The sequence below is a fragment of the Cornus florida genome, unplaced genomic scaffold (genome assembly GCF_030987335.1).
Source record: "Cornus florida cultivar Cherokee Brave unplaced genomic scaffold, ASM3098733v1 CherokeeBrave_3.0.0_Hap2_Chr04, whole genome shotgun sequence".
Taxonomy (NCBI): domain Eukaryota; kingdom Viridiplantae; phylum Streptophyta; class Magnoliopsida; order Cornales; family Cornaceae; genus Cornus; species Cornus florida.
In genome coordinates this window covers 1,884,849-1,908,417 of record NW_026775574.1, presented here as the reverse complement: position 1 = coordinate 1,908,417, position 23,569 = coordinate 1,884,849, and the positions used below count along the sequence as shown (strand labels likewise).

At 35.9% G+C, this 23,569-nt stretch overlaps 4 protein-coding genes across 5 annotated transcripts; 1 reads left to right on the top strand and 3 right to left on the bottom strand.

The window, feature by feature from the left end:
• Window positions 1–1,077: 1,077 nt before the first annotated feature.
• Window positions 1,078–5,506, top strand: LOC132302445 (protein OBERON 3-like). 2 transcript variants are annotated; one of them, XM_059799315.1, is made up of 2 exons: window positions 1,078–3,044; window positions 4,821–5,506. In XM_059799315.1, the coding sequence occupies exons 1-2, from the start codon at window positions 1,175–1,177 to the stop codon at window positions 5,402–5,404; spliced, it is 2,454 nt and encodes an 817-aa protein (XP_059655298.1). In that variant the 5' UTR covers window positions 1,078–1,174; the 3' UTR covers window positions 5,405–5,506. The 2 variants fall into 2 exon arrangements, with proteins under 2 accessions (XP_059655298.1, XP_059655297.1); XM_059799314.1 differs by having other exon boundaries at window positions 4,815–5,506.
• Window positions 5,507–6,255: 749 nt separating this feature from the next.
• On the bottom strand, window positions 6,256–8,427 carry LOC132305545 (probable ascorbate-specific transmembrane electron transporter 1). The gene is made up of 4 exons (XM_059803175.1): window positions 8,090–8,427; window positions 7,933–7,981; window positions 7,221–7,420; window positions 6,256–7,127 (listed from the first exon to the last, which is right to left on the bottom strand). The coding sequence occupies exons 1-4, from the start codon at window positions 8,249–8,251 to the stop codon at window positions 6,870–6,872; spliced, it is 669 nt and encodes a 222-aa protein (XP_059659158.1). The 5' UTR covers window positions 8,252–8,427; the 3' UTR covers window positions 6,256–6,869.
• A 1,105-nt stretch (window positions 8,428–9,532) lies between these two features.
• LOC132302444 (probable transmembrane ascorbate ferrireductase 3) lies at window positions 9,533–11,752 on the bottom strand. Its single transcript, XM_059799313.1, has 4 exons — window positions 11,200–11,752; window positions 10,889–10,937; window positions 10,078–10,277; window positions 9,533–9,987 (listed from the first exon to the last, which is right to left on the bottom strand). The coding sequence occupies exons 1-4, from the start codon at window positions 11,359–11,361 to the stop codon at window positions 9,727–9,729; spliced, it is 672 nt and encodes a 223-aa protein (XP_059655296.1). The 5' UTR covers window positions 11,362–11,752; the 3' UTR covers window positions 9,533–9,726.
• A 781-nt stretch (window positions 11,753–12,533) lies between these two features.
• On the bottom strand, window positions 12,534–22,271 carry LOC132302443 (mediator of RNA polymerase II transcription subunit 27). Its single transcript, XM_059799311.1, has 7 exons — window positions 20,590–22,271; window positions 16,852–17,017; window positions 14,859–15,315; window positions 13,330–13,389; window positions 13,151–13,219; window positions 13,004–13,047; window positions 12,534–12,915 (listed from the first exon to the last, which is right to left on the bottom strand). Exons 1-7 carry the CDS (start codon window positions 20,873–20,875, stop codon window positions 12,732–12,734), a joined length of 1,266 nt encoding a protein of 421 aa, XP_059655294.1. The 5' UTR covers window positions 20,876–22,271; the 3' UTR covers window positions 12,534–12,731.
• Between the last annotated feature and the right edge of the window lie 1,298 nt (window positions 22,272–23,569).

Sequence of the window (23,569 nt, the reverse complement as noted above, 5' to 3'; positions counted from 1 at the left end):
TAGCAAATTGTAATTCAAAACGCATCACCTGTTTAACCAGGAGCGGCTAATTAAGGTTGTTGAGTTTCAAAACAACGGTCAAAAAGTAAAAATCAAGAATAGGGCAATAAATTAAAGATGAATATGTACCTGTTTGACAATTAAACCTTTAATTACCTTTCAAAATTCAGCAGAGAGAGTAGTCGCATGGCTAAGTACGAAGGAAGAAAATTGGATGGAAGAGAGAAAAAAATAGGTAGATGAGACATTTAGGGAAGAAATGGTATCATTCCCTCATTTTGTTTAGTTGAATGGAAGAGAAGAGAATGAGATGATACATTATTTCCTTTGTTACGAGAGAAGAGAAATTTTTTTAGCCTTGTCATTTTTTCTTTGTCTTTTGTCTATATTCGAAGAAATAAAAATTTATAAAGAATAAAGAATGACTCGTCTATCATCTTTTCTTTTCTGTCCTTCACACCTATCTTCCAAATGAAAAAAAAAAATTATTTATTCCTTCTTTATCTTCCCTTCACCTCTGTTTTTTCGGTCCTTACGAGACAGAGCACAAGAATTTTGAATTCCTCAGTTATTTGACAACTATTTGACAAATATTTTTTTAATAATAATTATACCTAGGTGTCCTTCACATCTCAAGTATTATATTTGAAAACAACATTGACTTGTACCGAGCTTTAACTAGTTTTTGTACATTATTATTGTCCACAAAAGTCAGAAGTGTGGTAACTTATTGATGAAATTGTAGATGTAACATGTTATGTATTCATTGGACCAATAAATGATATCCAAATTCCCGCAAATCAAAACTATATGCTTTTATGTCACCCAAATAAAATTCTAGGTCTAACATTTAATAGTAAGTACGAGTCCGATAGAGTCGCTCTGTTCCCATTATCACTATTTTGGCTATTGAATGTGAACGTTCTTAGATTGATTTGGTCAAAGAAAGTGTGTGGGGTGTGTGTGTGTGTGTGTGTGTGTGTGAAGTTTTCAACACAAGCACAACGTGGGACCACCCGAAGTAAATCAACTTCAAACAATGGCTTATTTCTGTATTCTAACTTAAAGCAACGAGCATCAAAGCAACACCATAGGACAAAGATTCTCTCAAAATTTCGGAACTTTGCTGTCTCTGGTACGTTCTCATCTTTCTCTATCTCCAATTTTTGTAACCATGTTGAAAGAGAGAGATATTTCAAGTGATGGTCTCTGTGTAGGGGATAACTCTCCGTGCAAGATCAAAGAGCACAGTTCCGACCAAAATCTGGAATACCCAGATGAAAAAATCGAATTTTCCGAAAAGGGTATCGATTTTCTGGGAGATTTAGGGACTGGTCGGGATGGGTTTCAACCAAAACCCGCAAAATCTGGGAATTTTAGCTCCCAAGAACTGACCTTGAGTTATCTCTGTGATAATTCCAAATTGGGTTTTTCAGAAAAACAGTTTCCTGGAAAAAATTTACTGAATTACAAAGGAAAAGAAGTGGAAGTGGTTTCAGTTGATCAAAATCGAGAAGATAATAGATGGGTAGAGAGAGATTTTTTACAATTGAATGAGATAAGAGGACATTCATCTAAGAGGGAGATTGAGGATGAAGAAATAAAGAGAGAGCATAAAGAGAAGAAGAAGCCAAAGGTAGAGACTCTTAATCTTTCTCTAGCTTTGCCTGATGTATCACTCTCTCTAGCACAAAATTTTGATCTCCCTGCTCAGTTGAAACCTAGTGGGAGTGTACAATCTTTGGCGCCATCAAATTATAATACCCTAACCGCATACTCTAATGATTTTACTGCGGCTTCGCTGTCATGTTCATATTCTCACCCATTTTCACACAATCCCAGTTGCTCTCTGACCCGAAACTCAACCGAGAATTATGAGTATTCACCGGGGAGTCATAGGAGAGAGTGTGATCAAATTTGGAATTGTGGGGAGGGGACTAATGGTTCAGTTCATAGTCGATTTAGACCAATTGGAGATGGGGTTGCATTGTCCAATCATGGTGGTGGTGGTTTCTCATCGATGCAACCTGTCAATAAGGATTCATCTAACACTCTTTATCCAACAATGAGCTCCGATAATCATTCATTTTTCCCATCTGAATTGCCTGCAACGCCTGGGATGGACACTTGGTCCGGTGATTCAAGAGGAAACCGTTCTGAGCATGTAAGAGGCTTGGAGACTCCTCTAGATGGAGCGAGAGCGCGTAAGATCTCTAGACCAGAGAGGATTCTTTGGGAAATTGTGTCGGAGTCCATTCCTGTCATGGCTCAAATAATTCAAGAGCTTCCTGATGAAACAGTGGAATCCACAAAGGAATACTTAAAGAATCTCATCAGGACACCTGAGAAAAGAGATGAATTGTTGGTCTTCCAGAACCGGCTTGAGAGAAGATCAGATCTTACCAAAGAGTCCCTCTCAAAGTCTCATAAAAATCAGCTGGAGATTTTGGTTGCAATAAAAATGGCTCTTGGAAGCTTCTTGTCTGGCAAAGTTTGCCTTCCCACAACCGAACTAGTGGAGATTTTCTTACTTGAAAGATGTCGAAATGTGAATTGCAAGAGGTTATTACCTGTTGATGACTGTGACTGCAAGATATGCTCAACAAAGAAGGGATTTTGCAGTGAGTGCATGTGTACAGTCTGTTTGAACTTTGACTGTGCCAACAATACTTGCACTTGGGTTGGCTGTGATGTCTGTTCCCATTGGTGCCACACTGCCTGTGGCATTCAGAGGAATCTCATAAAAACAGGTCCCAGCTTAAAGGAGCCATCAGGGTTTACAGAGATGCATTTTCACTGCCTCGGGTGTGGTCATGCATCAGAGATGTTTGGCTTCATTAAGGATGTGTTTATATCTTGTGCAAAGGACTGGGGTCTAGAAACCCTGATAAAGGAGCTTGACTGTGTTAGGAAAATTTTTCAAGGAAGTGAAGATTATAGAGGCAAGGAACTGCATAAAAAGGCGGATGTGATGCTCTGCAAGCTCGAAAACAGAATGATGTCTCCTTCAAAAGTTTGCAATTTCATCTTTCAGTTTTTCAACCGTAAGTCTCCAGATCATGCTTATGGAACTTTACTTCTCATTTATATTAGTTACTCCTTATTAATTCAAATAGGTAAAATGGATGATTTTATTCAAGTGTATTGGAAATTGAATAGTTTTTACAGCAAAACCATTCTATGGTAGTAGAACCAAATTTATGGGATAATAAGGATATGACATGATAATTCTCTTTTTGAGTATTTACATTTGGCAGACCTAAATATGCATGATATTTTTCAGATGAGGATGGTTTCTTAGTATGCTTGTTAATCTTATCTTTCAAAATATACTTGATAGTGCTGAAATTTAATACTATGCGAATTGTAACTGCATCCATAATTCCATATGAAAGCTGATATGATAATTTTCATTCAAACTGAGGAAATGCTAATTGTTCTTAGTATGAAAAGAATGTTTGCTAGTAAAGCCCTGGAAAACAACGAAAAATGCAGTGTGTCAACCTATAGCATTCAGGTTGCAACCCAAGCTGGATTGACCATATCACAGATTCTCTGTTAACAGATGAAGAACCAAATCAGAGTTTAAATTAAACATTAAAATGATGGTAAAAATTAAAAAGTATGGTGTGAGTGCTTAGATCTTATCATTTTAACGATGTCAACCAATGAGGAATCAGAATGAAGATGGAATCTGAAAGAAGTGACTGAGGTTGTGTGGCCTATGTCTGCTTTAGATTTTTCTTGTAGGGTGCTAGGTGGGTTTGAGACTGTGTATTTAGTAATCTTGCTCTATTCAGATAGGCAAAATAAGATAGGCTCAAGTTCTGAATAATATCGATAGTTAGGTAGTCTGTGGCAAACTACCTAAGTTTTAAACATTTGGGAAACGACTATAATTGGGAATAAAATCGGCCGGATGATATCTGGAGAACAGTATAAAAATATCCACATGAATGAGAAACGGATATTATTCTCTATATCCAACCACTAGAAACTAAATAGACGTGTAATATTGGAGATGGAATTTTTTTATGACCGAATAAAGCATAACAAATGAAACAAATCAAAGCATGCCCTGATTAGAAATACTTAGACCCATACAAGAAGAAACTCTTTTATGAAGTAGAGATTAAACAACTAAAACCATAGAATTTTAGAGGATATGGAACTTAACAATTGGGAATTTTTAAAAATTTGGACTTGCAATCATGTCTTTGAGCTTGGTGGCCCAGTCCACTTGAGCAATTCCATTTGTCACGTAAAGCATGTTTTGGAAATCTTTGGAAAAAATAAAAACTAGTATTTGTTTTCTTGTGTTTCAAAATGAAAATATGCAACCTTCTGTTTTGTCCTCATACAGAGCTCAATAGGAGTAGCTTCTTAGGTGTTACTTTTTTAAGTTCATTAGAAGATTGTGACAAAAAAAAAATATTGTTCATTAGAAGATTGTGTTCAATAGTATTATTAAATGTAGCAACTCCAGAGACACTCACATTTTAGTAATTCAGTACTACTGGATACATTTTTATATGACCTTGCTCAGTTTGCGGTTGCTCAGGCAACAAACATTCTTAGCTTTCAAAATGATCTGTGACCATAATTGGATGTTGATTACACTTTTAGAAGATTTCCTCCCTTTAACTTGTAACAGGTTTCTCTCTCATGCTTTAATCTTTATATTAGATTTGTTTATCTTGCTTGATCTCTATGAATGATTATTTCATATATGTATACTTTCTTTGCTGTATAGTATACTTTCTTTGCTGTATAGTATCATGACATATGAATCTGATGGATTTTGTGATCATTAGATACAGATGGTGTGTCAGACTTTCCTGCTACTAGTGTCCCTTCGGAAGACTTGACAGGAACTCAAGCTAGCCTTAGGAAGGATGGAGCCCCTCTTCCAGCACCCAATTCTCTCCCTCCAAACTCTTCCCTTTACAACATGAGCCCTTCAAGTGGAAGCCAGGATTTTTTGTCTCGTGATTTCAATAAGAGTGGTCTGAAAGTTTCCCTAGTGAGCGATAAAGTGGATGAAGATGAGTGGCTGGTTAAGTTATCAAAGAAAGATGGTTTTGACAGCTTGGAAGGCATTGTACGGATTAAGGAAGTGGAAGTGAGAATGTTCCAAAGTCGAGCAGATGAAGCACGGAGAGAAGCGGAGGGGTACAGGCGGATGGTGTGGATGAAGAGTGAGAAATTGGAAGAAGAGGCTGAGAAGCTTGCCAAATTCAAACTGTGTTTGCAGGAAACTGAGGAGCGACGAAGGAAAAATTTGGAGGAGCTTAAGATTTTAGAACATTCACAGTTTGATTACTCCAAGACGAAGATGAGAATGCAAGCTGATATTGCAGGTCTGTTGGAGAGAATGGAGGCCACAAAACAGCACTGGGTATAGCAATTTTCTTTTCCCCCTTTTTTTTTTCAAGTGAAATCGATTTCAGATATTTTGGATTTGGTGTTTCTTTGAATGCAAATCAAGTATTTATTTAAGTTGTAAGATCTCAGACTTTCTTTCCTTTCTTCTGCCTTCTGAATGATCGAATTGCAAATTGACAGTTCGAATAAAAAGGTCTGAAACATCATTTCTGACAAGACTATATGAACCTGTTAAAACTTTATAGAATTATCTATTGCAAAAGGTAAGTTACTGTGCTTAAATCTCAAGCTGTTGTCTGTTTTCTTGCTACATAATGTATGGTGAAATAAAGGAACATTCAGTTATCCTACTTCAGTGTATTCCACCTGGTTGGATCTGAAGTGATGCAGCAGGTGGTGCATTGGATTTTCCAAGTCAGTGTTACAGGAAAGGATTTATTGTATATTCTATCCTCCTTTTTTATTTTCTCTATTGACATTTTCATATGAGGACAAATTAAATGTTGTGTGGAACCCAGACTTAATACCTAAATCTTGCAAGCAGTCCTTAGTGTAGGATCGAACAAGTATATAAGAATTTTTTCAACTACAAGTTCAGTGTTCACACATGCCTGGGCACGCATGCGCGCACACACAGGTGCTCTTGCCCAGATGGTATCTTGGAAACTGGAGATTACATGGTCCCCAGGTCCTATGCTCCATGATACTTATTGTCTCAAAACACAGTTGTATTGAGTATCGATTTATTTACCTGTCTCAGCACTCAATCTGGTTATGGGATTTCTTAAATCATTTGATGTTCATGAAAACTAGTCTGGTTATAGATTTGGAATATGAAACAAGTCATAAAGTGACACATTGCTCTGTGGCTTCAGCATCATACTTTTCTAACCATAAGTTTATTTTTTCTCCTAAGATTGATTTCATTGAACCAAAAAAGAAAGAATATAAGGCAGCCAAAGAGGGCATACCCTCGCAATACAATTGAAACGACCATTTCCAGAACCCAGAAATGGTGAAAAAAATAATGAAAGATAACACCAATACATCTAGCCACGCCTCTTAGCAAACAGAGGCCTAGTAATACGAAATAGACCAAAACAACCACAATCACTACCACCCTTCTGCTGACAAAGCTCAGGGAAAAAAAATGAAGACTATCATCATCAACAAATGGCACTCGGGCACTGAAAGTATGGTCCGTATGGATATCAGAGAGCTGAGTTCCACCCCCGTTCACAAACTTCCCAGAATACCATCCTAGCCAACTGAACTGGTAACCATAAGTTTTATTTACCAAGTGTACAGGGAACATCATCCCACAACAAATAGAGACACTCTTTTACTTTCTATTATTGTTTGTTGAACATTCACTAGAATGGAATTATTATTCTAGTAATCAATAACAAATTTTTAGCAAATTGTCTACAAACATAATCAACTTACAAGAGCCATGAAGATAGACATAATTTCGAGCTTTGCTATTAACTCTGCGGAAGGAGAACAGTGAGACCAACAGATATTCCAAAGATGAGTAATAGTAGTCCAGTGAAGTTCACTATCATTGCTTCTCGGCTGCGGTAGAGGCCTAGGAAGAGAAATTTCTCCAGCAAACCTGTCTCAGCACTCAGTATTGCCATGAGGAAGATGACCATGCCTAAGAAAACATGCCACGGAGCAAGCCTTGCCCTTGACTGCTTCTCTGCACGAGGCCACCAGAAGGAGAAGGCAGCTATGAGCCACTGTCAAAGGTCACATTGTAGCGGTCAGCCTAGTGGTAAATATATATGTACCGACTTTAATATCATTTTTATCTGATATAAAGGTATTATTACCTGCAGGCCAAATAAACAGATGGTGGACATGCCAAGCCAAGAATGCAAGGTATACATATCTGGAATGTCAAGCTCGTTATGAAACTTGAAAACTGCATATATTCCAACAATTCCAGAAAGAAAAGCGATGAAATGCAATGTCAGGTGAAACCCTTTTTGCACATTTCTTGTTCCTGGGATTGACTTGTATGCCATGATAGCTGATTCAAATCAAATTCTTGTTAGTCCAAACTTGCTTTTTGTCTTTATTGTGTTAACAACAAAAATGCCTAAGAAGAAGCAACACTACAAAATAAGGGTGAAAACAGAACTATAAAGTAAAAAGAAGTTTATGCTAACAACAAACAAAGGCCACCATTAAATCCCAACCATGGCCTTTGAAGAGAAACAAAATAAAATCAGTTGTCTTATAGAATGATCTGAATAAACTGATAAATACTACCGTTTGTTGTATGCAATGAATACTATCAATACAGATGATGTCTGCTTTCTTTTCCATGTGATGCCCAAAAGATACCTTTTATAATCATGATATTCATTTTTAAAACTCCATGGTTAAACTTAATTTACAACCTTTTGAGTTTATGATTTCCAGAACCAAGATCTTGATATGGGAAAGACCGAGCCTCTAAAAGAAAGAACATGAACGTGGATGGTAGAAAATTGTTTTCATGGACTGCTGTTGGAATAATTTTTTTAGGCTTTTTCTTACCTTCTCCTCCCATTAAAATGAATCCAACTGTCATTAGAAGTGGGTGCACCTGTAAAATAGAGAAACATAAAATTACATAGACGGTTAGAAATATGAACCATACATATAAAAATGATTGAATATGAGTGTTGAAAAGTAGTCCAATGAATGAAGTTACATTGAAAATCTTTGCTTTGATGACTGATTTGAAAGCGAGGCCTTCCCGAAAGTGAAGGAGCCAAACGAGCACAAGGGTAGTCACTGCTATGACTATCAAATGTGCGAAGATGGTAACTGGTAACGCAGACAGTTGAAAGCTAGAACGACTTTTGTAAGGCATTGTTCCACCTCTCTCTCTGTTTGTGTGTGTGTGTGTGAGTGAGAGAGATGAGTTCTGCAGGGTCCTGAAATCCTCAATATGTAGAAGGCGGGGATGCAGAGGAATCTTAATTGTTTCAATACGTCAGTAACTACGAAAAACTAGGTGATGAAAATGTTGTTATACACAATGTGAGATGTCTTGTCTCCAAATATAAGATGAAAATCGACAAAATATATATATATATATATAAAAACCGTGTCCAGCCGGCTAATTCAAAGATGGCAAATCCGAGAAGTGTATGTGATTCATACAGTTGTAATTTGTAGTTTTGGAAGGAACAGCATTGTCCGCACGGCTAAACAATGTTTCTGATAGATTCCTACCAAACTTTCTATACACGCTCCTAACCAAGTACATACAGAAATTATTAAAACGTGGACACTATATAGAGTTCCTCAATATATAGATATGAATATTTATGTATGTATTGATACCTATAGACGCATGGGCACGCGAGACCAGCAAGGTTAAAAAATGAAGGTCATGCATTGGAGACATATTTTACAAGTAACATCATCTTATGTTTAATGCTTCGTCTTGTACAGTTGACAGTTGGAAATTCTTTTAATTTAATATGAAATAAACTATTCTGACTGTGGGGTGGGTATGAAATTACAAACGCACCCTTTTGTCCCTTTGGCACAAAACCTTCTATCTTGGAGGAAGAGACACCACTTAGAAAAAAAAAATTAATAATAAAATAAAAATAAAAATAGAAATCCCATGGTAAGCTACTCTTTGAAGTGTTTAAAATTATGAGTCCCATTGTCCCAAGGCTTTGTGGTGAAAGGTAAAAGGGCATAGTCTACCTGGTTCTCACAGGTTGTGCTATATGACTTTAAAAGCTTCAAGCTTTTTGGAATGGCAGAGTATAGGAAAGTAGTTTCATGATCCAACATGGTGGCTGGCTGGCTACTTTGTCCGGCAACCGGACTCAGAAATTGCTAAACCGGCCGCACAGTCGGATCAGTTCATGAACTTCCTTTTTTAGGTTGGGGTGGTGGTGTGAAATGGAAGTAGGGATTCAAATCCATCAAGTCAAGTTGGTATTGGTTTGATCTATTCTATAGATTGCTGATGAATGTTACTACTCAAATTGATTCTTTCTGTTGCTTGTTAAATGTGTCTTTTTGCTAGGTAGGTACTTGAATTTGCTAATTCAGATGCAATTTTTTTCTTTTTCCCCAGAAGGTATTCAGATGCAAATGTTCTAAAGCAAGAAAAGAATCAAGACTCTGCTTTTCTGTTTCTAAGAATATATTAATAAAATCATGAATTAATGAAAGCACACACAAGTACACAACAATCCAATTTATCCAACTGATTCCAAGTGCGTGATCCAAATTGGCACTGGAACCTGCTTGATGAACCTTACTTACAACATAAAAACAAGTAAATCAAATGTATGTTTTATGACATTAATAGGATAGAAACTAAACGTAACGAGCCAGAGCAATAGAAAGATCGGTTGTGAGGCCGAAGAGGAGGATTGCCAGTCCCAGAAAGTTGATTAAACGAGCTTCCCTCGGATGCTGCATCTCCAAGAATGTAACTTTCTCCATCAACCCAGTCTCGGCAGCGATTATCGCCATGTACAGGAGTGCTCTACCGCCATTTATGTGCCACGGAAGCGCCCTTGCCCTTGTTGTTTGTGTTGCTTTTGGAAACATATATAGGAAAAAACCAAACAACCACTGCAAACAAATTGTCAAAATCACTTTTGAGCCTTGTAAGAAAGTGTATAATATGAACTGGAAAGGCTTGTTTTTGGTGTTGTTAGTTACCTGCAAGCCAAACAAGCAAAAGGTGCCCATGCCTATCCATGAATGCAAGCTATACATATTCTTTATATTCTCCTTTTTATGAAACTTGAATGCAGCATGTATCCCAACAATCCCCAGACAAATAGCTACCAAGTTGAGAAACATGTGAACAAACTTCCGAACGTTCCTGTCTGCTGCTACTGTCTTCCACGCCATCATTGCTGTTCGGATCAACAATATACATAATTACATATATTTAATCGGACGACTCCAACTGTTTGACGTGAGTGGGGGCTAACATGACGTCGACCCTACCTCACGTCAACTCTCATTCACATCAAATAGTCATATTAGTCTAACAGTTGAATTACACGTCATTTTTTCCAAGACATTTACTACTAATTTATTGGCCAAAAAGACAAAATAAGAATAGGGTTGGAATTTGTAACTACTACTCTTAGGCTGTGTTTTGGCGGCATGAAATTGAAGCTTGGAATTGGAATTGGTGGCATTAGAGAAAATTTTTGTTTAATTTTCTGAATTGTTTTTCTCTAATTTCATCTATTTTAATTCCAAATTTCCAATTCCATGCCTGCCAAACATAGTGTTTGGCGACCTGGAATTGGAAAGAAAATTTTGGTTCAATTTTCTGAGTTGCTTTTTTCTAATTCTACTATTTTCAATTTCAAAACTCAAATTTCATGTCTGTCGAATATAACCTCATTACAAAGATTATTTTCTTTAACATCCTTAATTTCAACTGTCAAACTGAAGATTGTGGTTCATACAGAGAAGGAATGAGATCATATAGAAAATTAATACCGATTTGTACCTTCACCAGCACAAAATATAAATCCAAAGAACATAAGAAATGGGTGGACCTGTCCAAAGCATATATAACATATTGCAGTTAAATGTTAGTTGACGTGCATGAATATGATATAACATATAGAGCAACGCATCAGCTCTCTTACGAGAATAATCACGAGCTCTTCATATCTAATCCCTGGATTGAAGTAATTTTTTGAGATTTATAAAAAATCAAATGAATCGTATAATACATTTTACAATCCGGCGGTCAAATATGAAAAGTTCTTGGCACTTATAACAAGAGGGTTGAATAAAGAGGGAGTCATCACTTACATTGAAGACACGAAATGAGTTGTCAGAATCCAGTTCGATACCCTCACGATAATGCAGCAACCAAACGAGCATGAGGATGAGTGCTATTATACCAAACAGGTGTGCCACCACTGTTAAACGAGAGGCTGAGGGACGATAACTTTGGCCGCCATATGAATCCATGGCAGGTTGGGGACCGAAGTTGAGTTTGATGAACTGAAGAAAAAAGTATGGGGATAATAAATTTTGATCGCTTTTGATTCTGACAATGGTGTGTTTAATGGGTTTTTATAGATCACTCTCAAAAGCTTAGAGAAAACAGCATCTGTTCTTGGGATTGCTTGACATGCTGGTTTTGGTATTTGAGTGGAGACACTTTGAACATTAGCAAGGAATCAAGCAAAAGCTAATATTAGTTAACCATGATTCCATGCAGAAAGCCTAAGTTATTATGAAATTTTTTTTTTTTTAGAAGGCGAGAAGGGTTATAAATTAGATTAGTAAATGCAGATAACAGAAGTCTGACACTCCCAAATTCATCGGAAACAATAACTCACTGGGCTATCGAAGTTATTAGATTAGTAAGTTATTATGATTTGATAACTAATTTTTAAGAAGATAATCCTATTAAATAAAAAGAGGAAAGAAGGCTGAAATGAATTAACAATTACTTTAAAAAATGAATAGCAGAGGAATAATTAAAGTAAAGAAAAGATGCATCACAAAATATTTTTTTAAACTAACTAAAAAAATAAAATTATATACATATAATTATATATATATATATATATATATATATATATATATATATATATGACTATTAGTACTATATTGAAGAATGTTTGAAGCATTTGTATTGACATTTTGATTAACAGTGAGATTCCGGAAAGTGTGTACATGTTATAGAAAAATATAGAGAAAGATAGTTAACCATGACAGTCAGATACCAGACGATTCGTACGTATAGAAAGTATACAACGAAATCACTAAAAAAAGAACAAATGAACCAACAAAAAGTTAACATAGAGGAGAATAAAGAAAAGAAAAGATGCATCGATCACATAATTAATTATATGTAACACTAGTACAAATGAACCAACAAAAAGTTAACATAGAGGAGGATAAAGAAAAGAAAAGATGCATCGATCACATAATTAATTATATGTAACACTAGTACGTGACTGTGTACACCACTCTAATTAATATAAAGAATACTCTGTTGCACAAAATATAAAATGACCCCACAATCATACAATAAAACAAACCAATCAAAAATAAGTTCAAAAATTATTACCTAATCAAGCTTCAAGTAGAATAGGGGAAGAAAAAAAAAAAAAAAAAAAAACCCCAAAGCATGAACAAGAAGAAATTCATCTGAAAAGATTCGGTAAAAAGCAAAGGTAACAAAACTAGTTTTACATTACAGATATAGTAAAAAAAAAAAACCCTAATGGTAACTTGAAATTTACATTTGAGGCCTACTGGAAATGAATTTCAATTTCAAAAGGATGTCAAATACTACAATTCTAATACACCTGCATCAATGGATGGGACTATGCTTCCTCCGAAAAACATCCAACGTGATAAGCTTGAGTGATCTCCGTACTTTGGTCCTTTGTCAAAGAATTTATTTGAGTTGATGAGATTTTACACGCAGGGAAGTTCCGGTAAGGGCGATAAACAGGAGGTAACAATAAAGCTGATTGCCTGTCCATTGACAATCGCCGCCCACACTTACTGCACCACAAACACAAAGAAACATATTGAAGTCCAATACAGAAACCAAATGGATAAATCATTAAAAACAGAAAGGAGACAACTGCACCTGCAAGCTTTTGTAAATAGAGTCCGATAGCTGCAGATCCAGTGCTACAAGAACAAAGACATACATCAAAAAAAAAAAAAAATTTACTTTCATCTAATTAAATAGAATATTAACGTAAAGATGGACGCTATAAATCTTCATGAGTACCATCAGAAAATGCAAAGCTGTTTCGGTTTTGATACCAAGAAAATACTGCAAAGCCATAGCAGCATGTTCCTGCAATAAGGCAATTAATAAAGTTTAAACTGCGAAATTGAACTGTGCTGGATATTCTGGAATGCCAGCAATATGTAAAAAAAGTAAAGCAGAGCAATGACATTTGTTACCGTGATGTGTCTAAACACATGATAAACAGAAAATCCCCTCGCATGCACATAGCTCCCCCCCTTCAAAGAAAGTCAAAAGGGTTATTGCATTAGATGCATTAGTCTAGTAAGAAATTCATTATGTAGCTTCCAAGTAAGCATGTAAAACAAAAATAAAATAGGATATAAAAACTTACATGCATCAGAACAATTCACATGAGATAAAAAGTCATGGAAGAAATGGAGGCTTTAAAGTGACCAGCTTACTTGTAAGACCAGGAATATTAAAAAGCTGACCACCACATAGAAGTTATTTTAAGGATATAGACCTCAGTTCTAGTGTTCACTAGAACTCGAAGTCCAGAATCACTATATTCATAATTGATGTAGTGTTATAAGAATAATCACTTCTTCAGTAGATCAGTATGGAACACCGTCGTGAATTTAGAACACTAGTTTAGCCTCAGAAGGGATCATGGCCAAAGCATCGAGGATTCACCTCATCAAACCATAAGATACATCAAATTATACACAAACCAGCAACTACCTTGTCGTCCTATACTTACTACAGTATAATTTTTTTATTCTTGACAACTGAGTAGACCTGGAGCTACCAGACAACTCATCAGACATATGAAGAGGTCTATAATACTTACGGTCATCACCACTCATACAACCAAAGGCCTTCAGGATAGCTATAAACCAAAAGAGACAATTTAAGGAGTTATATCACCAATTCATTGACTTTCTTGAAAATAGGAAAGAAGACTGAGGTACCATATTGATTAAATAAATTAGAGTCCCCTGTCCAGACATGCTCCATATGACAAGGATCTTACCCCGATGTCTTATATCCAAGTGTTTGAAAGAGCTGGCAATTGTGCATTCCACAACCATATCTAGATAAGATCCAACAACGTTTCAAATATACATTGTGCAAAATTTGGGTTTTCAAACTTAAAAATAGGCCCATTTGGGTTGTCCAATCTCGTAAAGCTCAGTTCTGGACTGGTGTGCTTGTCCAACTTCAGATATAAGAGAGGATATGTAATGCCAGTGCCTAGTTTTACCTGAAACCAAATTTAGATACTTACCACTCTTAGACTAATGAACAAGCCCAAGCCTATCCCAATCTATGAGTTCCATTCTTCAAAGGGCCAAGCTAAGCTTTGAAAAATCTATAACATGGTTACAGCTTGATCAACATTAAAGCAAGCCAAGCTCGATAAGTTTCTATGATTTGCTTGAACGAAATCATTTACACCAATACTTACACATTACATTTGATATAGACAGGTAATCAAAATTTCACTGCAAAAGAACATGAAGCCATTTTCTTCTTTTGTAAAAGGTAAACAATTTATTTTAGGTAACTTGTAGCTTGATTCTAAGAGAACTCAGAAAACAATAACATGATGCAATTAAATGGTCAGATGCAACAATATTCTAAGGGTGAACTGTTAGAACTAATGGAACATGCTTGAAGCAACAATCTATAATTGAAAAGATAATGAGGAGAATCGAAAGTTGCAACTGGTAATCAAAATTACCTCATCTGGGGAAAAGAACGCTACTGCATCAGGATCAATAGAACCAGCTGGATGCAATGATATTATAGCTCTAAAAACGGAAGGAAACAACAACTCAATTACAGCAACCTTATCAGCAGCAACAACGCCCACTGATCCTTGTCTTAATTTACTTGAACTATGAAAACTATGTTCTTTTAATGGTTCTATGGAACTCTCATTGGCTGAAGAAGGCAGACACGAAGCTCGTTTTAACCAATTTAACCGTTGGTATGTAAAAGTTCTCACATTTGGCACTTCTTTTTCTAGATGCAATAGAATATCTGACACTGTTCTGTAATCACTGAGCTCTTCCTGATGACTCTCAGTTGATCCTTGGGAACCACAATGTTTCTTCAAAGCTGATTCACTACTGGAGCCATCGTCAAGGTGGGGAAAGAATCTCCTTTTCTGATCAGTAAATGCCTTGAGAGCCAATCTGGAAAAGTTCACAGCCATGAGTACATAGTTTTTCCAACACCCCTTATCCCCTTATTTGTGTGAAATGTAAAACATGTGCCTTTATTTTGAGATCATTAGAGTACTTCACTTCTATTCATATAACCCTTTCTAGGTTAATTGAATGCAAGAACATGCCAGATATGAGATGGAAAAAGAAAATGGGTAGTAAAACTTTGCCATGTCAAAGCCACAAACATAGGACATTTTAAAGTAAGAATCATCATAGCACAAGCAACAAATTTCAACTTAAAAAAAGCAATGAAAAAAAAAAAAGAATATCAAGAGAATTAGAAGAAAGAAAATGAAATTAAGAAAGTAGATAAATCCAAAGATGCTGTAACACATTGTTACATGCATAGCATCAGAAAGGGACAGGGAAGACAGGCTACAGTTCTACTGTTGGCAGGGCAAAAACACACTCTTAAGAAAGTCAAAGCAACGGCCAAAACTTATATAATAGAAGTCAGGACATAGCACGTCATGATGAGTTTGAAAATAAGAGGTAACTTCTTGGATAGTTCATTCAAAAAATTCTCACGGAAAACATCGTATTAATGACAACTTGTAATAAGTTAACATCAAATAAATAATGACCCTCAGGAATTCAGTCTGTCTAGGAAAATTCTAGAATACTTCTGGTCAACATCCCAGCCCTTGGTCTCAATTCCAACACTCTGTTCAGTCCAAAGCCTCACTCCCATTTAAATATTCTATCTAATAAAAAGAAAGTCCTTTCCTAGTTGAAGTTAACTTTTGTCAGGAATACTATATAGTCTTTCGAGTAATTTCTTTGTCAGGAGTGCTTTAACTTGGTGCTTCTGGGAGCGAATTCTGTACATTGCAATTATAATGCTCCTAAAAGGATCATACTCTTGGACAAGTAACAGATTGTCATCAATACTGAAGGTACTAAGAGTTTGCATCAATAAAACTTATGCTATGATAGCATGCGGATTGACTGAGGATATGGCCTTAAATAGAGCGGAATGGAAACATGGGATTCATGTAGCCGACCCCAAACAATTGGGAAAAGGCTTGGTTGTTGTTGTTGTATCAATAATACTTAAGGTTAGGTAGAAAAGGTTACATATTTACAAGGCATATAGCTCCAAATGTGCATATTTTCTTTCATCAACATAGATCAATGTATCATGCATTTCAATTTCAGTGTTGCATTATATAATAGATCCATCAGATATAGACTGACCAAACATAGTCTTACCTGATTCAAGCTAATGGAAGAAGACTGACTCCTAACAATAATTTCATCAAATCAAAGCACCACAATAGTAAGAAGCGAATCAAATGTTATGGTGAATAAACAGGAAATTTACCATCAAAGCCTTGGCTTGAGTGGTATATCCTCCTCCTCTGCAAAGGAGAGGTTGAGGGTTCAAGCTCCAGTGGGGAATGTGTGTGTGGGAATACTTACCAATAATAATAAATAAATAAACAGGAAACAAAAAACCAGAGTCCATAGAAGTATCATCATACCCAAGATTTTGAAACTTACCTGGTCCTGTCAACCGCAGATGCACCTGCCTGGCCAGCAAGTTGACGTTTCCATGCATATGCAACAACAGCGCCATCTGGGCAAACCAATGGCATGTGCAGGCCCCAAGAATTACTTCGTGACCGAAGAGATTCATTGAGAACCCCAGAATCCTCCAACTGCCTTCCTATCAAAAATAGAAAGATTTAAAATTTATGGTGCTACCATATAACACTTGAAATATCAATACCACAGACAGAAATAAGATTGACATATACGTTATAGTTAATTTTAGTTTCAGCAAGTTAATAAAATCATCATGGTTATCAACATTGATGCAGCAAAGGCAGATGCCAACTAGCAAGCTCAAAAGTCACGAGCGTGAAGGAAAAAAAAAAAGCTAGGCATGCAATCATTTTTCCACTTGCAGTGCCCGTTTTTAGCCTAGTATGTGGACGGAATCACTTTCCAATTGACAAGGACGTATTCTGTCATTAGCTAGACACATGGGACTCAAAATCTCTTGCTAAATAAAGTGGAGGATCAAGTCCTCTTCAAGGCATAATATTGAGAACGCTCATAGAATGAGCAATTCTATAAGAGAGCTCAGATCGAATCAGAATATCAATACCAATTCGATCCAAGCTCTTGGAATTGGAATAAGTTCGACAGCAAATGTCACGCCTTGGTTTTCAAAACCCGGTTTGTGATAAAAGAAAAGAAACTAAATTAAAATTTTAAATTAAACATCCTTAAAATCTGAAACATTTTTTTTTATCTAATTACTTTTGTTTTTATTCTCACTTATTCTCTTCTTTTGCCACATGGCAACATATCACATTAGGAGACTTTAATTATATGAATATAAGTTTTCTTCCTTCTTCTTTTTTTTTTTTTTCAATTCTCCAACCCAACTAGCCTACAAGTGAAACAGAACCCACATGCCCGGCCATGTGTCACTTTATTTAGTTGGCAACCTATACATATATAGGTGGTAGTTATCATATAATTATGTACGTGACTAGACATGCTCATCCGCTTGCTTTCAAGCAAATCCCATAACACAATTGTCGAATTTACGGGCTACTAACACAATGGGATTCAACACAACTAGGCCAAGTTCTGAGTCTTTCACCCAAGGGCTCCGGAGCCTGCCTTGCTTCTGCCGCACAACCTCATCAACAACCAACAATTTTTCCACACAACAAGAACACCAATTTTATCAAATTATCTCACACCATAATATGAGATAACATTCAGTAGCTTATTGTCTATCTCATGAGTTATGTATTCCATCACATAGACGATTAAATTCAACATCTTAACAATCCAAGAACCCAAATGTTAACTAATAGATACACAAAAAAGATAGCAACTACAGAATAAAGTACAATATGACAATTATTAATTGTACCAGATTTCTTCAAACTTAAATTGAGATAAACAAACACATTCAAACAAGAATACAGTTATAGTTGCTGAAAGAATAATATAAAAGAAAGTAAAGAAACAAAAATCTGAATTAATGAAACTTCATCGAATACCATAAGATTAACAAAACTCAAAACAGAAGCAAAACACAAATTAAACATGCTCATGCTCACAAATCACAAATTATGAGTTAAGACAATTAGTACACCCCTACCTCTAGTGCTAGACCCAAAACACCCACTTTTCAAAACTCATTCGATTCGGACCTTTCAAACTGTAGCCCTGTAGAGTTCACCGTGATAAATAGTTTTCATTCTTGGGCCCTTGTTGAATTCCTACCACCTTGCCTTGAATTTGAGAAGGATGGATTGAAAGAGGGGCTAGGTTTTTTTTTCTCTTTCCTGCTTTTCTTTTTCTTCATTTCCTCACGTTTCTGTTCACTCCTTATACACACACACACACATATATAAATATATGTAGAGAGAGAGAGAGAGTTAGACTCAGCGCTATATACCCAGGCAAGAGTCCTGGGTTTAGTCCCCTTTATGTTTTCTTTTGCCTCGGCGCAACACATGATTATAAATTTTTTTTTTTGAAACATTGCATGAACGTAATGTACCTATTGCCCAAACTGGTTACTAATAACCAAGTCAACCCACAAAAGGGTCCATCACGTTTTCCCTATACCCACTAGTATATACTCCCTCCGTACCACAAAAAGTGTCCCTTTTTGGGAAACTAACTTTTTAAGAGTGTAGTTTTTAATTTTTTTTATTTTAGTGGTAGGGAATGAATTTCCAAATATACCCTTCTATGGTGGGTCCACATGATGTCTATTTCAAACTTTAAATGCTTTTATAACTTCAAGGCAAGGGGGTAAATTAAGAATATTAAAAAAAATAGTACATTGAATTTTGAATTGGGACAATTATTTTGGGACAACCAAAAATGGAAAGGTGGACACTTTTTGTGAGACGGAGGGAGTATATATCTACATACATATATAACTATTGTAATCAGTAAACATTTTTCTACATAAACTAGTAGGAACACCTGGAAGCAACTTTTCGATCTAATTAAAATAATACACATTCCCACCACATACAAATTTTAATTGTCCAACTATCAATTAAACATTAACTCGAATAACACTTTAACACCACTAATTTGAAGTAATAAACTTTTACATACCACAATCCAAAATAAAAATATATAGATAAAACCTTAAGCTGTTACATATCCAAAGTAAAAGTGAATATCAATCATGCCATAACTCAAAAAATGACCCAATTTCTTTTCTTCTTCTTTTTTAATAAGTAAAAATGACCCAATTTCTTTTACTTTAATTTTTTCCATTTTCTACTCAATGAACCCATTTTTCCTATTCAATTATATTCCAAGATTTTGTTTCACCACTCAATAAAATATGCAAATTAACTAAAATATCCACTGAAAGAATCATAACAGCAAATACGGGCAGAATTTAAATTTAGGATATTACAGCGAATCACTAAATCTTCTATAATAGATTTCTATATAGAATAGTGATTAGAATGAATGATTCCTGAACATTATTATGAATTGGATCGGAAAAAATATAGTAGTTCGATATCTATATTTTACTATCATAAAATTTCGTGCAAGAAGAGTATCTTAGTTCTTTCATCATTTACACAAGTTTTCCAATCATTGAAACAACGTAACCGTTATTTGAACAACTTGTATTTGACTATATTGTCTCCCCATTTCCAGTCATTCAAATTAGGACTGGAATGAAAGCCACTAACTATCAATTAGTCAAACACTAGGTGTATTTTCGACGTCCATAACTGTCCTTCTATGTTTTCTACCTTCTAATGCTTTCTGGATTTTTAAGACCTTCCCACTGTGTTGCCCAAATTTCATGCCTTTCCCATTGTATTCCAGAAAACACATCAAAATGGAGCTTAAAATATTAAGAACAACTTTGTCCACCTCACTCTGCATCTGGGCCAAAATAACACATCATTTCCAGCCATTTTAAAAGTTCTTTTTTGGTATAAATTTAGAAAATTTTATCAATGAAATTGGATTCATTATGGATTAATATTTCTCTTTGTTAGGTATTTGCTACGAATCACTAAGATCGCTGAATAACCACACATAATATCGATTTTCATTTTGATAAGAGCATACTCGTTAAAATAGCTTGAGCCTACTATATCGATACTTCTTATAATTTAAACCTTTAAACCCTAAACCTAGAAATTAACAAAGAGAACAAAATGGAGAACTGACGAAGAGTACTACTAGGTTTTCTGATAAGTGAGCGAGAGTAGTACTAGTTACCAATGGTTCGGAGATCTTGGAGGTGTTGTCGCATGGAGGCCTCCTCTTTAAGAATCAAATGTAAGGGCTTGCTGGACTGGTGAGGCTGTGAAGTCACGAAAAGGGCTTCGAGGAGGCGATCCGCCCCGAGTCTTATGTCGGCGATGAGACGGGCAGCGTGGCCCAGCCTGTCCATTGCCAGCGCCACTTGTTTGGGTGGCGCGTCCGCCGTAGATCCCTGCGACTCCGGCGGCGAGGAGGTGGGAATCGCCGTCGACGCCGCCTGAGCTGCTGGTGCTTGTTGCATTTTTTTTTTTTTTTTCCTTCTCTATCCCCCTGCTCAGCAAATCGAGTATTTAGAACTGGTTGAATTGGGTCAATGAAGTAGCCCGTTATTGGGCATATATGATGACTAATGGGATTGGGCCCAATAGAAGTATAGAACCCCAATTTCTTTCTAAATTCCCTGCTTAGAAAAGTTTGGGCCAGTCGTCATGGTTGAATGGTCTAACCTTGGGCCTAGCCTGTTCAGAATTCAAATCGTATTCGGTCCGCTCACCATCAGCCCATCTGATTTGGGCTATCAAGCAAGATCGGCCCACCTAATTTTTCAGTCCGGATGGAAAAAATCTATTTTTTTTTTTTCAAATAATTATGTTTCTAACCTCTTGGTTCTAGAAGGGTGTAGAGTCGAGCTTCAAGCTCACCAAACTAAACTAGAGACATTACAAAAGTGCTTTTTTCAATGGCAAGAAATACACACACTACTCACACACTCATTTTGCTCATTTGGAAACTCGAACGCTCACCATTCACTTTGAAAGATAGAGGAAATAACACTAAGTCACAAGACCGTTGGTCATTACTAAAGTGCTTTGGAACTCTTATTTTCTGTTGTTTTAGCTTGTTTTTGGTAGTGTAAGTCTCTCTTTCAGATGATCAATCAATTTTTGTCATGCAAAGATTTTTCTTTTATTAAGTGGCCCAAACCAGCTCAACAAAAATAGATAGTCTAGTTGTCTTGGGTTTATGAGTGGGCTTCCCTCTACGAATGAGTATTGAAGTGTTTTTTTCTCTACTTATGAGTGGCCCATTATGTATCGAGTTCTGAAAACCTACCTACAACTAATATTTAGGAGCTACCACCAATGGCGCTCGACTATTTGGATATGATATGCAGGGTTGAGATCTAGGAAGGCAAGATCTAACCAATCCTCCCTCCCTTTTTTTTATCGCGGGAATATGAGAATCAGTAGCTATGTGGCTGAGTTCCAATTAATCACCTTACACAAGGAGGAGACAATACTTAATATGCAATAGTTGAACTCAATTAGCTAGCAGACACTGTACAACACATTAAATGTGTTAATTGACCGATAAAACTCGCTGCAAACCATCACCACTGCCTCGAAAAAAGGCAGTGGAGTGCCTCGGGCCACTCACGGGATGTCTGATCCGATTAGGTAAAGTTACCATAGACAAAAAAGGAAGTTAGCTCTCGTGATCCACGATCCTTACCCAAAAGGGAGGACATGAGAATAATAACTAGAGACTAGAAACTATGGAACTCTTAAGACTCGAGCTATCGCTATCTTAGGGTATTAAGCAAATTTGTCCTCTCTCTCAATCGATCTCTTCAAAAGAGAATCCCTTGTGCTAACTTGGATCTCCATTCAGACTTTGATCTTAGCATTCTTGATAACACATAGAACGATTTCCTCAATTTATCAATAAATTATTACATGATTTAGGATCATGTGTTTCTGGCCAATAATAAGCCACCACGCAACTAACTATATCAACTTGGTTGTATGGCAGCCTGTTATTAGTACATTTTCTATTAAGAAAATTAAGAAAAATGAAGAAAGAGAGTGTTGACATAAAATAACAAATGGTCCTGGATCATCAAGTTGTTATACAATGAAATTTTTGAAAAGAATGGTTAAGTGGCTGAGGGCCACTGGTAACTGTGATGATTTGCTTTGGTAAACCCTAAAAAAAAAAAATCAAGTAATGATGACAAAACAATCAAAACCTTTGATATGCAATCCAGATAGAGAAAGACCACATAATGCTTTCATCAATGATAGTGAGCCCTTCTTTTTTTTCCATCTCCAACTTCTTTTATCCATTCCCCAATTATTATTTTTTTCAAACATAAGAGGAAAAAAATGATACAACCATATTTAATGGTTGGCTATCTAAATTATAGTAATATCTTTAAAACGTCCTTTTGGTATTTCAAAACTTTTAATGGATCACTTCTATGATATATATATATATATATATAAATGTGTCATCTGTAATTTAGTATATACTACAATTTTTAGTCTTCTTTTTGACTTCCAAGTTCCAACACTTTTCCAAAGCCAAGAGTTAAGTTTTCCAAAATGGTGCAAATGCCAACAGTCTTCCAAAGTGGCCTGGTGATCACTAATTACAATTGTATTTAGGGCCGGATTCAGAAAATTGTGTGAGGGGAAGGCAAAATATATATATATATTTTTTCTTTAAGTAATTTCGATGACCTGGGTGATCAATAATTACAGTTGTATTTAGGAACGGACTCAAGAAATTGGGACGAAAATGCTTGTATTTTCCCCCCTCCCTCTCCCCCTCCATCCTCTTTAAGTATGGTGTATTTGTGATGGTTAATGTGTTAAGTTTTTATTTTTTATTTTTATTATGTTTGTATATACATCTTTTCAGATATACTGTAATAATAAAAATAAAATAAAACTAAAAAAATTAGTTAAAATGTGTTTTTTTCCCAAAAAGTATTAAAATATATATATATGGTCAAAATTACCCATCTCTAATTTCTAGTTTCAAACTATACCAAGAGTGGGCTATAATTTATAGTCTTTCTGAAATTAGAAGAGCCATTTTAATTTGTATATATGCATTCATGTTATCTCATTACCAATATTAGGATTGCTGAAATCAGAAGAAACACGTACATATGTGTGAATCTACACACACACAAACGTATATTTGAATA

What these genes read in the sequence shown, in the direction of transcription:
- LOC132302444 (XM_059799313.1), bottom strand. Translation starts at nt 11,361, where the DNA reads ATGGATTCATATGGCGGCCAAAGTTATCGTCCCTCAGCCTCTCGTTTA. An exon ending in ACTCATTTCGTGTCTTCAAT is followed by an intron (nt 10,938 to 11,199) that starts GTAAGTGATGAC and finishes TGCTTTGGACAG; the next exon opens with GTCCACCCATTTCTTATGTT. An exon ending in TATATTTTGTGCTGGTGAAG is followed by an intron (nt 10,278 to 10,888) that starts GTACAAATCGGT and finishes TGATCCGAACAG; the next exon opens with CAATGATGGCGTGGAAGACA.
- LOC132305545 (XM_059803175.1), bottom strand. Translation starts at nt 8,251, where the DNA reads ATGCCTTACAAAAGTCGTTCTAGCTTTCAACTGTCTGCGTTACCAGTT. An exon ending in CATTTTAATGGGAGGAGAAG is followed by an intron (nt 7,421 to 7,932) that starts GTAAGAAAAAGC and finishes GATTTGAATCAG; the next exon opens with CTATCATGGCATACAAGTCA. An exon ending in TCTGTTTATTTGGCCTGCAG is followed by an intron (nt 7,128 to 7,220) that starts GTAATAATACCT and finishes GACCTTTGACAG; the next exon opens with TGGCTCATAGCTGCCTTCTC.
- LOC132302445 (XM_059799314.1), top strand. Translation starts at nt 1,175, where the DNA reads ATGTTGAAAGAGAGAGATATTTCAAGTGATGGTCTCTGTGTAGGGGAT. An exon ending in CATCTTTCAGTTTTTCAACC is followed by an intron (nt 3,045 to 4,814) that starts GTAAGTCTCCAG and finishes TGTGATCATTAG; the next exon opens with ATACAGATGGTGTGTCAGAC.
- LOC132302443 (XM_059799311.1), bottom strand. Translation starts at nt 20,875, where the DNA reads ATGCAACAAGCACCAGCAGCTCAGGCGGCGTCGACGGCGATTCCCACC. An exon ending in CGTTCTTTTCCCCAGATGAG is followed by an intron (nt 13,390 to 14,858) that starts GTAATTTTGATT and finishes CTTTCTTTGAAG; the next exon opens with GGGGGGAGCTATGTGCATGC. An exon ending in CTATTTACAAAAGCTTGCAG is followed by an intron (nt 12,916 to 13,003) that starts GTGCAGTTGTCT and finishes TTTGTGGTGCAG; the next exon opens with TAAGTGTGGGCGGCGATTGT.